The following is a 12,004-nucleotide window of genomic DNA, read 5'->3' as shown; positions in this document are numbered from 1 at the left end:
CGGGCTGCGTGCTGGAGGCGGGCGGGCGGGCGGCGGGCTGCATGGACTGTGATGCCAGGTGTGTGTTCTGTGTGCACCTTAGACCCCCCGGACACAGCCTCTGTGTCCGACAGCTCCTCCCCTGAACGTGCACCCCGTGTCCCCTCCACACGCTGTCCCCGGGAAGCTCCACGTGGAAACTGCTCCCTTCTCTGTAACCAGAAATAAACGGTGCTGCTCTTCCTCTGCCCAGGACTGGTCTGTGTCTTCTGTCTTTCTCTCCTTGCATTTTCCTTCCAGCCACACTGAGGGGGACGCGGGGGGCGGGGAGGCCCCCGTGTGGCCCTGCCCCGGCCGCCAGCCCTGCGCTCCCGTCTCCAGTGCCCGGCCCGGTGGGGACCGTATCTGAAGGGCGGGTGGCGTGGAGCGTGGCTCAGAGCATCCCTCAGGCTGCCTTCTTGGGGTGTCGGTGCTAGAGAAGGAGGGCGGGGGTCCGGAGGGCTGCGAGCCCGCCTCCCTCCAGGCAGCCACGTGACCGACCGGAATTACGTGTCATTCGCCTGCTGCTTCCGTCCTCCTGGAAAACACGAGGAAACCGGTTAAAAGGTCCCTTTCTCTTAAGACTGAGGTGATGGGTGTCAGACACGAGCGTGTTGAGGCTGGACAGTGGCCACACACCTGTCACCCGCCCCACACCATCCGTTGGGTCCCTCCGACAGCCGCCCTCTCACGCCAAGTGGTGTGTGCTCACGGGAATGTCGGTCTAGACCAGTGATGGCGAACCTATGACACGCGTGTCAGAGGTGACACGCGAACTCATTTTTTTGGTTGATTTTTCTTTGTTAAATGGCATTTAAATATATAAAATAAATATCAAAAATATAAGTCTTTGTTTTACTATGGTTGCAAATATCAAAAAATTTCTAGATGTGACCCGGCACCAGAGTTAAGTTAGGGTTTTTCAAAATGCTGACACGCCGAGCTCAGAAGGTTCGCCATCACTGGCCTAGACGCTCGACAAAGGTCGTTGATGAGGCTGCAGAACAGGGCGTTGTCTGTGGGCCGTGCACTCGTTTCTGCGACTTTTTCAGTGTGGCCTCTTCCCCTTCCTCGCTCTGTCCACGGGCGGACAGCAAGCTGGGGACACGTCCGTGCCCATGGCTCCTGGGGCAGGAAGTGCCGCTCATAGGTTTGCTCAGTTGAAAATTCACTTCTCAACGTTTACTGGACGTGAGATGTATTCGTCTGCTGTTCCGTTGAGAACTGAATTTAAGAAAGTCTCCAACTGCTAACGGGAGAGTTTCCTAATGGGAGTTCGATTGGTTTCTATTTAAAGACACAGTCTTGCTGGTCAGGGAGGGGATGCCGAGTCAGAGGCAGAGGATGCCGAGTCAGAGGCAGGGGAGGGAAGCCCCGAGGAGCCCCGCCTCCAGGCCGTCACCCAGCCCCACGGCTGACAGGCCGCTCCGGCCTCGCCGTGGGAGGAGGACACGCAGGGACTGACACACGGAGCCTCGCTCGGGTGTAGACGAGCGGCTTGCGGTGCGAAGGCTCGAATTCCGACCGCACGTTGGTTCTTTCAGAAGCTCGCTGGCACTGATGTTCCTCTTAAAGTAGCCGGACCGTTACCCACCGGGTGCGACAGGCCAGGACCCTCCGTCCCAAAGCCCGCCTGCGGCCACCTGTGCGAGCACGTTGCCTCCCACAGATTCGCTTCCTGTCGGAGGCGTCGGGGCGTGTGACTCTCCCTCGCACACACGTGTGCACACGCCCTGTCGGAGGCCGCCGGGGCGTGTGACTCCCTCGCGCACACGTGTGCACACGCCCTGCACGTCCGCTGGGAGGAAGTCCGTTTCTGACTTTCTGTCCAGCTTCTCTCCACGTTGTCATCAGAGAACCAGTTGGTGACCACGTCTGCTGAGAAGAGCTGGCCGCGCAGGCGAGTGGAGAGGCCAGTGTGCGTGCGCACCATGCGTGTACCACGTGTGTGCACGTGGACCGAGCCCCGGCGGGCCTGTCCCTGGAGTTCCTGCGACTAGTGAACTGTCGTCCACCTCCTCCATCTGCAGGTCTCGGACGGCGTGGGCGACGAGCCCTCGGAGTCCCCGGACGAAAGTGCCGACGAGACTCAGACCGAAGTGTCCGTCTCCTCAAAAAAGTCGGAGCGAGGCCTGACCGCCAGGAAGGAGCACGTGTGCCAGGTGAGGGCGCTGCCGCCTTCTCTGCCCGCTGGGCGCCAGCCACCTGCCGGCCCCGGCCCGGGTGTGAGTGAGGCGCCCACGGACACGGGTGCTTTGGGGTGGGGAGCGTGGGAGGAGGCGGGAGCTGCCGGGCGTCCCCTTGGCGCACACGGGCAGCGGGTCACCACGGGCTGTGTGCCCAGCACCCTGAGCGCGTTGGGCGCCATGCGCCTGGGGGCGAGCCTGACGTCTGGGGAGGGTGTGGGCGTCTCCCGGGACGTCCCGCAGGCTCGTGCTCCTGTGGGTCAGCGGACACGGGGGCGCTCCCAGGAGGAGCTGGGCTGCAGGGCTCACCCGCTCTCCGCCCCCAGCTGTGCGAGAAGCCCGGCCGCCTCCTGCTCTGCGAGGGCGCCTGCTGCGGGGCCTTCCACCTCTCCTGCCTCGGGCTGCCCCGGCCGCCGGAAGGGGGCTTCGTCTGCAGCGAGTGTGTCTCAGGCAAGTGCCGTCCCGGCCCCAAACCCCGGGCAGTGCCCAGGCCGCTGTCCTGTGACGCCCCCAGCCCCGCCTTGCACCCAGAGGGCCCGTCGCTCCCTCGGCGCCTCCCTCGGCGCCTCCCTCGGCGCTCGGGGTGACTGCTGTCAGACAGTGTCACTCGTCTGGTCTGGGGACTGGCAGTGGTCCCGTGGGCAGTGTGGGCCCGGCTCTGTGGAGGTGGCTGTAGTGGCAGCCACAGCGGGTGCCGGCGACCCAGCCCCTCAAGGACACAGGAGCCTGGAGTCCTGCCGGCTGCGTGCGGCTCACTCCCCGCGGCCCCTGCTCTTGTTGGGCTTCGCCAGCACAGTCGGCGGGTGGGACGGGGCAGCACAGCGGTCACTGTTCCCTTCTGTCCTCGTCGGCCCTCAGTCTGGAGACACTGCGTCTCCCCGGGAGACCCCCAGGCTGTGGCCTCCCCTGGGCGCCTCCCTTTGGGCGCCAGTGCTCTGCGTGGCTCTTCACGCAGTTGCTCAGCCCCTCTCCGCGGGAGAGGGATGCCTTCCCCTGAGACCCCTCCCCGCCCCCCCGCCTCTCGCTCACTTGAGTGGCGCCCACCTGGCTGCTGCACATCCCGGTCCTGCAGGTGAGGCGGGACTTGCTGAAGCTGGCGTGGCTGTCCCCGTGGCGGGAAGCAGCCTGGCGGCTCCCAGCGCTGTGGCTGCAGCGGCTCAGGGACTCCCGCTCACCCCTGTTCTCGCCCCGCCCCCCCTTCTCGCGTTAGGGATCCACCCGTGCTTCGTGTGCAAGGAGAGCACAGCGGACGCCAAGCGCTGCTCCGTGCCGCAGTGCGGGAAGTTCTACCACGAGGCCTGCGTGCGGAGGTTCCCCCTGACGGTGTTCGAGGGCCGCGGCTTCCGGTGCCCCCTGCACGGCTGCGTGAGCTGCCACGCCTCCCACCCCTCCAGCTCGCGCGCCACGAAAGGTGGGTCTGCGTCAGCCCCACAGGCGCATGGAGGGTGGGCTGGTGGCCGCGTTGCTTGGGGTCACGTGCCCTGTTACTGACCGACACAGGTTGGGTCAGGGTTTTTCTTAGCAAAGGACTAGCTGCCCAGCCCCCTTCGCTCCCCCGTCTCGCCCCGGCTGTCACCTTACAGACCTTCGTTCTAGAGGGGCCCTTGGAACCGTTCTGATGGTGTGTTAATTCTTACTCAGGTGGTTTTCGTATAAGAACGGGGCTCGGAAGAGAGAGGAGAGAGCCTCAGTGTGAGAGACACATCAATTGGTTGCCTTCCGCACGTGGGGCGGGAATTGAACCTGCATCTCAGGTAGTTGCCCTTGGCCGGGAATCGAACTTGTGACCCTTCAGTCCCTGGGCCGACGTTCTAACCACTGACCCACCAGCCAGGGCTAGAGCGCAGCGTTTTCGATGCTGGGCCCTTTCCTCGGGCGTCTTTCGGAACGTGTTTCTGTTACGTAGTCTCACCCTCACGTGCTGGCTGTGTCTCGTCCGTCGTGGCCGTGTGTGTCCGTGGGTGGAGGCATGGCGGTCTCACGGCGGCCCTTCCCGTCTGCCCCCAGGGAAAATGATGCGGTGCCTGCGCTGCCCCGTCGCCTACCACGGCGGGGACGCCTGCCTGGCGGCCGGCTGCCTGGTGGTCTCATCCCACAGCATTGTCTGCACGGCGCACTTCACCGCCCGGAAGGGCAAGCGGCACCACGCCCACGTCAACGTGAGCTGGTGCTTCGTGTGCTCCAAAGGTGAGGCTGGCGGTTCCCGCGCTCCGGGTGGCGGGGCACCCTGACCTGAGTCAGCGGGAGCTCTCACAGTCGCGGGTGCTGGCTGTAGTGAGGGGCCCTGTTCGTGCCCAGGTGCAGCTGCCGGTGCTGCGCGCTGTCCGGGCGGGAGCTGGGGGGTGGCCGCGGGCCCTGCCAGGCTGAGCCGCCCCCTTTGCAGGAGGGAGCCTGCTGTGCTGTGAGTCCTGCCCGGCGGCCTTCCACCCCGACTGCCTCAGCATCGACATGCCGGACGGCAGCTGGTTCTGCAACGACTGCCGGGCGGGGAAGAGGCTGCACCACCAGGACATCGTGTGGGTCAAACTCGGGAACTACAGGTTGGGACCGGAGCCCCCCGCCCTCACGTGTGTTTGCTTTGCAGAGCTGCAGTGTGGAGCGGTCGCCGCGCTCTCTGAAGAGTCTGTGAACCCTCTTTTTAATATTTATAATAGATGGTGGCCGGCAGAAGTTTGCCATCCCAAAAATGTCCCCCCAAATATTCAGAAAATGAAGCACGAGATTGGAGAATTCCCTGTGTTTTTCTTTGGGTCTAAAGATTATTACTGGACGCATCAGGCTCGAGTGTTCCCGTACATGGAGGGGGACCGGGGCAGCCGCTACCAGGGGGTCAGCGGGATCGGCAGAGTCTTCAAAAACGGTACGGACGTTGCCGGGGCCGTGAGGCCAGGGGCGCGGGGCAGGCCCTGGTTTCTGCTTGTGAAAGTGGTTTCCGTAGAGGCCCTGGCCCGTGGGGGCCCCGAGTGGGTTGGACTCCTGTGACCTGAGGGTGCGGTTCCTTTCACGCGCACGCGTTGCGCTGTCTTCGGGGAAGTGCGAGTGCTGGTTTGCAGGAGTTTCTCGCCGCTGTTACTAAGAGGGAGGTGTGGGGGGATCTTGCCTGCTTCAGCCTCGAGCGCAGGGGACAGACGCCCACCCACTTCCATGCGGAGTGTGGGGTGTCGCCGGTCCGGTCCGGGGCCGCGGGAGGGGACCGTGAGCTTGAAGGGCAGGTGGGCTCGCTGACCAAGCGCTGTCCTCCCACCGCGTTGACCTTTCAGCACTGCAAGAAGCGGAAGCTCGTTTCCGTGAAATCAAACTGCAGCGGGAAGCCAGAGAGACGCAGGAGAGCGAGCGGAAGCCCCCGCCCTACAAGCACATCAAGGTGAGCGCGGGGCGGTTTGTGCGCAGATGCACAGTAACAGCAGGGAGAGCAGACGCGTGGCCTCGGCCGGTCCTTGTGCCCAGGACGGAGGGGCAGGCAGGGCTGAGCCAGCACCCAGGGACCAAAGACGGTGCCCGCTCCGAGGGCGTGGCCAGCAGGGCCAGAGCTGACCGTGGCCCTGCATCTGCTCCAGGCGCCGGAGCCCGGCAGCGGTCATCGGGCCCCGGTCCAGGCTCCTCTCTGCGTCTGGTCGTGGCGGGTCCTGGCGAAGGCAGCCCCGTAGTCCTCGGTGTCGAGTCTTCCCTGGCCAGTCCCGGGGGCTCCTGTCGGAGGGCCTGCCCAGGCTGGAGGCCCCTGTGCCAGGCGCAGGCTCCCTCCCCGGCCGCTCCTCGCTGCACTTGCCTTCCCGCTTGTGCTGCTTCCCTGTTGGGGGCTCTTCTCCATGAACAGTGAGCAGGCCCTGGCGGAGGCTGCGCCCTGAGCCCGCCCGTCCAGGTGGCACCGTGGGTGCTCCTTGTGGGCAGTGAGGGGTGCGGGCAGCCTGTGTGCCAGCTGTCCCGGAGACGGGACTCGCACTGCCACAGAGCATGTGGGGCGGGCACCTTCTGAAGCCCCAGGGCAGGCCGGCCGCTCCCTGAGCCTGGCGGGGGCCCCGTGACCGGCGGGGGCTGCGCACCTCTGGCCAGGGAGGCTGGTGGGTGGGGTGGTGCCGTCGCGTCAGGGCACCGGGCTGAGGCAGTGCACCTGTCCCTGCAGGTGAATAAGCCGTACGGGAAGGTGCAGATCTACACGGCCGACATTTCCGAGATCCCCAAGTGCAACTGTAAGCCCACGGACGACAGCCCCTGCGGCCTGGACTCGGAGTGTCTGAACCGGATGCTCATGTTCGAGTGCCACCCGCAGGTGTGCCCCGCCGGGGAGGCCTGCCAGAACCAGAGCTTCAGCAAGCGCCAGTACCCCGAGACCAAGATCGTGCGCACCGACGGCAAGGGCTGGGGCCTGGTGGCCACACGGGACATCCGCAAGGTCTGCCCCCCCCCCCCCCGGGCCGCGGCTCGGAGCTGCGCTGGGCACGCATGGGGGCCGTCCAGGCGGGGGGTTGTTACCACAGTTGGATACTGTGAAACGTGACCGATGTTACCTGTCCAAGTGCTGGGAAGGCGGGGCTTGCGGGGAGGGGGGCCGTGGGCAGGGCCGCCAGCCCAGGGCGGCCTCCAGCCTGTGCTCCGCCCGCAGGGGGAGTTCGTGAACGAGTACGTGGGCGAGCTGATCGACGACGAGGAGTGCAGGGCCCGCATCAAGCACGCACAGGAGAACGACATCACACACTTCTACATGCTCACCATCGACAAGGTGGCCGCCTGCGGGGGGCGGGGGGGCGACTGCCCCTCGGTGCGAGTGTCTGGGGCCTCGTGTGCTCACTGGTGTGAGGGGCGCTGACCTCTTCCTGGGCGTCAGGGAGAAGCGGGAGGGCCCGGGTCGGGGTGATGCCCCCGGCACAGGGAGCTGACTTGGTTGGTTTGGAAGGAGGGCCTGCGGTGGTCAGTGCGGGGGGAGGGGGAGGGGAGGCAGATGCGTCTGGGGCGCAGTCACTGCCCTTTCCGGGGTGACTTCTTTGGTGACCACAGCCGCTCCAAAGGCAGCGAGCGAGCTTACGCATTCCGGGCCAGGCCCTCCTCCCGGGTCGGGGAAGCGGGGCCGGGGCCTGGCAGTTTTTAGAGCCTGAACTTAATCTTGTGTTGTGCACAGCGCCAGCCACTCCTGTAACACAGACTGGTTCCTGCCTGGTGCCGCCCGGGCAGCGGCTGGGGTGCCGGCTCTGCCCCACACGGGGGGAGAATAAACAGTCACCCTCAGTGTTTCTTATAGAAACAGACCAGCCCTGCCCCAGCGTTTGGGGGACGGGGGCATGAGCAGACCCTCAGTAGAAGGCTAAGGTGGGTGAGAGCCCGAGACGAGGCGACCACGCTGAGGAAGACAGAGCACGTGTTAGAAATGGGGAGACCCAGACAGGCCGGGGGACCAGGCCCCCGAGCAGCCGTCCTGGGGACCGGCTGGAACGCACCCGGCGGGTTAAGGGCGTCGGACAGCTGTTAGCTGGGTGAGGGCGAGCGCGGGGGAGAGGTCAGGGGACGGAGGTGCAGGCACGCGAGAGATGGAGCCTGGAAAAGTGCACATCTCCCCCAAGTCAGGCCACGGGAGTTCGTTACCACCTGGCCAGGGTCCCGTGACCTGCGTCAGTCCCCGCCCCCTCTGCCTGCAGTGAGGCCCCTGCAGGGGGTGGGCTGGGCCGGCAGGCAGGGGCCAGGCCAGGCTGGCGGTGGAGACCTGGACAGATGTGGGCACGCGCTGCAGCCAGGAGGGGAGGTCGCTGTGCAAGACCAGGACGCTCTGAGTGAGCAGCGGTCTGTGCCGCCGACACGCCGACACGCCTGTGAGGAAGCCGGGCACTTACTCAGGCACAGAGACCATCTGAACACGAGAGAGCGGTGGGGACAGGCGGGGCCTGCGGGGCTCGCGGGGTCCGGGACGGTGTGCACCCTGCACTGCATCAGGGACCGTCCGCCACGACCCCGTGAGTGAGCCACACAGGGTGTGAGGTGTCCGCTGTGCAGCCGTGGAGAGTGGGTGCGTGCGGACGGCGCGTGGCAGGGGAGCTGGCGTGTCTGTGTCCCTCGCTGGGCCTGGGCCTGGATGTGGCCTGGCGCTCGGTGCCTGCTGCCTGGCGCTCCCGGCACAGCGGGCCTGCCCGCCCTTCCCTGCTGCCGGGCAGCCCTCACCTCTGGGTTCTGCCGCAGGGACGCGGGGTCTGGAGCACAGGCCTGTGGCAGCAGGGCTGCCCCAGCTGCTGACCGCCGGCTGGGCTCTGACCACGGACGGCACTGTCAGCGCCACCGTGACGAGGGCTTAGGTCGGCTGCTCAGAGTGCGGGCATCTTCCCTCCTGCTCGGAGCCGTGTTTGCGTCCTGGGCCCGTTTGTAGTTGTTGGCTGCGCTCTGTACATCTGGGGCTGTTGGTGCCAACCTTCGGTGCCCGCCTGCCAAGGGGCACCAGGCCTCGGCTCCCACCCGGCTCCCAGGGCTGGTCCCATCCACGTGGTCCTGACCCGCCCTCCGGGAGCGACAGCAACGGGACTGGATTGGGGGCTCCTGCCCGAGTGGACGCAGGAGACCACGGTTGCCAGTACAACACTGGCTGTCCGCAAGTCTCGTGCCGGGGACCCCGCGAGACGGCCGGCGGGTGCCCTTGGCCGCACTTGAACCCTACTTTGTGCCTCCAGGACCGAATCATCGACGCCGGCCCCAAAGGCAACTACTCCAGGTTTATGAACCACAGCTGCCAGCCCAACTGCGAGACCCTCAAGTGGACGGTGAACGGGGACACACGTGTGGGCCTGTTTGCCATGTGTGACATCCCTGCAGGTATGGCCTGAGCCCCGCGCGTCGGAGGGCCCTGGGGGGCGCTGGTCGCTTGGAGGTGGTGTCTGGTGCGAGGCGGCATTGGCAGCCATGGGGACGCCGGCGGCCGGAGGCTCAGATGGTAAACGGACAGTGTTTCCATGTGGCTCGTCTGCCGTCACCAGGGACAGAGCTGACGTTTAACTACAACCTCGACTGTCTGGGCAACGAGAAGACCGTGTGCCGGTGCGGCGCCCCCAACTGCAGCGGCTTCCTCGGGGACAGACCGAAGGTAAAGGCCGCGTGCGCCCAGCCGGGGACTCCACGGGTCCCGGGCTGCCCCTGCCTCTGCCTCTGCCTCTGCTCCTGGCCACTGGCCGTCCTGGACGGGGAGCGGCCTCTCCCAGCCCCAGCCCCTCGTCACACGGCCTCCATGTCGGTGTCCCTCCTCTGCTAAGGGCCCCTGCCCCATGTGACCTCCCCTCCCCTCCCCTCGCACTTCCGCTACGACCCTCTCCACACACAGCCCCCCCGAGGTGGCAGAAGGACACGACCTGGGGCGACACAGGCACCTGCTGTGGGGTCCCTGCTGCCCTCATCCTATATAATAAAAGCCTAATATGCAAATCGACTGGACTGCAGAATGATGGTGGAACTACTGGTCACTATGACGCACACTGACCACCAGGGGGCAGATGCTCAATGCAGGAGCTGCCCCCAGCCCACAAGCCCCAGGCCAGCCAAGGCCGGTGCCAGTGGGGGCCCCCCAATCGCCCCGCCAGTCGCCCCACAGATGGGCCCTGATCGCCAGCCAGGCCTAGGGACCCTACCTGTGCACGAATTTCCTGCACCAGCCTCTAGTTTTCTCATGTTCACCACAACTCCGGTCGGGCAGAGCCCCGTGTCCTTGGTCCTGCCCATCAGCAGGTCTGGCCATCTGGGCCTCAGCCGCTAAGGGCTCATGCCTGTGTTGCTTCGTGTGCAACTTTCCCGCTCCGCACGGGCGTCAGCACAGGCACAGGGAGCCGCTTGCCGTGTTGAACCCCGTTCTTTCGATGCTGGGATAGCCGCAGGGATTGCTAAGCCCCGAAGCGGGCAGCTTCAGCCTGCTGCTCTTTCCCACGGACCGTGCCTCACTCTCCCCCCTAGACCTCCACTGTGCTGTCTTCAGAGGAAAAGGGCAAAAAGACCAAGAAGAAAAGCCGGAGGCGCCGGACCAAAGGCGAAGGGAAGAAGGAGTCGGAGGACGAGTGCTTCCGCTGCGGCGACGGCGGGCAGCTGGTGCTGTGTGACCGCAAGTCCTGCACCAAGGCCTACCACCTGTCCTGCCTGGGCCTGGGCAAGCGGCCCTTCGGTGCGTCCCGCCCGGCGGCTCAGGGCCCGCAGTGGGGGGAGCAGAGCTGTGACCCCGGCAGGAAACCAGGAGCCCCCAGCGCTGTGAAAGTCAGACGCCTGTAAAAAACAGACGTGTAGATGGGAAATGACAAAGCAGGTTGGCAGACAGCGTCAGGAGAGAGGCCTGGCGCCAGGCCCTTAGCTGGGGAGAGCGGGGCAGCAGAAGGCACCAGCAGGCGGGGGCAGGCCCTGGGCAGCTGGCCTTTGCGCTCTCGGGTGGGAGGGAGTCGGCTGAGGGGTGTGGGACTTGCCACTGGCTGCCTGTCCGGTAACATGCCGTCTCCTTACAGGGAAGTGGGTGTGCCCTTGGCATCACTGTGACGTGTGTGGCAAACCTTCGGCCTCCTTTTGCCACTTGTGCCCCAATTCCTTCTGCAAGGAGCACCAAGACGGGACCACCTGGCGCTCCACCGCGGACGGGCGCTCCTACTGCTGCGAGCACGACTCGGGGGCCGAGGCCCAGAGCCCCTTACCCGCGCCCAGGAGGCCCCAGGGCAGGAGGCGGCGCAGGTGCTGGCGGAGGGTCACGGAGGGCAAATAACACCTGGTGTGGCCAGGCCAGGGCTGCCAGGCCAGCCTGCCCAGGGTGGGCCGAGCTGGTGGGCTCGGGGCCGGGGCAAAGCCGTGACAGGAGCGCAGGCCTCTCGGGAGGGAGCGTCTCCACCACTGAGCCATCGGCAGCCCCGCTGCGTCTGCACTGACCGACCGCCTGAGCCGCGGGGCTCGGAGCGCCTGGGACCAACGCCCAGGACGACACAGCATTACAGCTACTTGAATCGCCGAGAATGTCGACTTCCCTCCCTCTGGTTTTAGGTTAAAGTTATGATTGACAGATGAAATGTTTTTATCTCCCCCGAAACCTGTAGCATAGTTTATTCTGAATTGTTGGGGCTCAGACCCCAGAGTCCTCGGAATCCGTGATTTTGATGAACCAGCTGAATTGTACTAATGTGAAATTTCCCTCCAAGTGCCCTTCTCATCGTAGCACACAGCTGGCCCAGGGTGGCGATGGGACTGCTAGCTCCCCGGGTCGTCTGCTCTCTGCGGACTTGAACTAAGGTCCCCGCCCTGTCAGCCTTCAGAGAGCAGCTCCCTCCTCGGAGCCCGGCTTGCTGGCGTCTCCACCACCCTGGCTCTTACCAACACCTGGGGAAAGACTTTGTACATTCTTTTCATTTGGCGTTTCTTTACGTGTCTGGATTTTATTCTCAATATATTTTTGCTAAACTTGTTTCACAATTACCACCGACTGAATCGTGTATTTCCTGACGCGACCCTGAGTCCTCCCGGCCAAGGTGTGGCTTTGGCGGGTGCGGCCGCGTGGTGGCTTGGTGGTGACCCTCGGGGGAGGCCCTCTCCGGGGCCTGAGGAGAGGCCAGGCTAGAGCTGGCACGCGGAGTCGTGGCCGCTTCCTCGCTCTGTGGGTCTGTTCACAGAACACAGCTGTGCCGGTCAGATGTGCTCGGCCAGGGCACCACCTGCCGACCCCGGAGAAACTTCTGGAAAGTACTGCATTCTCTGCAAGATGCGATTCTTCTTCCTGGAGTCCCTCTCCACCCTGGGGCTCAGAACCCCCCAAGAAGAGGGAGCATCCGCCAGGCACACGTGTGGCCAGAGCCTGCTGCCCCCGGCGTGGCGGGGCA

General features: G+C 65.2%; 1 protein-coding gene and 1 non-coding gene across 3 annotated transcripts in view; both read left to right on the top strand.

Annotated features, from left to right (window-relative positions):
* The window catches only part of NSD2 (nuclear receptor binding SET domain protein 2), a 43,272-nt gene extending 31,669 nt beyond the window's left edge, over nucleotides 1-11,603 (top strand). For both annotated transcript variants that reach the window (XM_070400413.1, XM_070400406.1), the window contains exons 10-22: nucleotides 2,049-2,180; nucleotides 2,531-2,654; nucleotides 3,415-3,615; nucleotides 4,212-4,391; nucleotides 4,588-4,744; nucleotides 4,859-5,064; nucleotides 5,465-5,568; nucleotides 6,325-6,594; nucleotides 6,805-6,921; nucleotides 8,849-8,990; nucleotides 9,152-9,258; nucleotides 10,116-10,320; nucleotides 10,652-11,603. In XM_070400413.1, coding sequence (XP_070256514.1) covers nucleotides 2,049-2,180; nucleotides 2,531-2,654; nucleotides 3,415-3,615; nucleotides 4,212-4,391; nucleotides 4,588-4,744; nucleotides 4,859-5,064; nucleotides 5,465-5,568; nucleotides 6,325-6,594; nucleotides 6,805-6,921; nucleotides 8,849-8,990; nucleotides 9,152-9,258; nucleotides 10,116-10,320; nucleotides 10,652-10,902 — 2,196 coding nt within the window. In that variant the 3' untranslated portion in view covers nucleotides 10,903-11,603. The remainder of the gene's footprint in view (nucleotides 1-2,048; nucleotides 2,181-2,530; nucleotides 2,655-3,414; nucleotides 3,616-4,211; nucleotides 4,392-4,587; nucleotides 4,745-4,858; nucleotides 5,065-5,464; nucleotides 5,569-6,324; nucleotides 6,595-6,804; nucleotides 6,922-8,848; nucleotides 8,991-9,151; nucleotides 9,259-10,115; nucleotides 10,321-10,651) is intronic.
* On the top strand, nucleotides 8,638-8,759 carry LOC139001407 (small Cajal body-specific RNA 23). The gene has a single exon (XR_011469998.1). It is a non-coding gene; the product is annotated as a small Cajal body-specific RNA 23 (non-coding RNA).
* Nucleotides 11,604-12,004: the final 401 nt, after the last annotated feature.

The sequence above is a fragment of the Myotis yumanensis genome, unplaced genomic scaffold (genome assembly GCF_028538775.1).
Source record: "Myotis yumanensis isolate MYYU_CA2020_CCGP unplaced genomic scaffold, mMyoYum1.0.hap1 SCAF_1, whole genome shotgun sequence".
Classification (NCBI taxonomy): Eukaryota; Metazoa; Chordata; class Mammalia; order Chiroptera; family Vespertilionidae; genus Myotis; species Myotis yumanensis.
The sequence above is the reverse complement of the archived record's forward strand: the minus strand, read 5'-3'. Positions and strand labels throughout refer to the sequence as shown.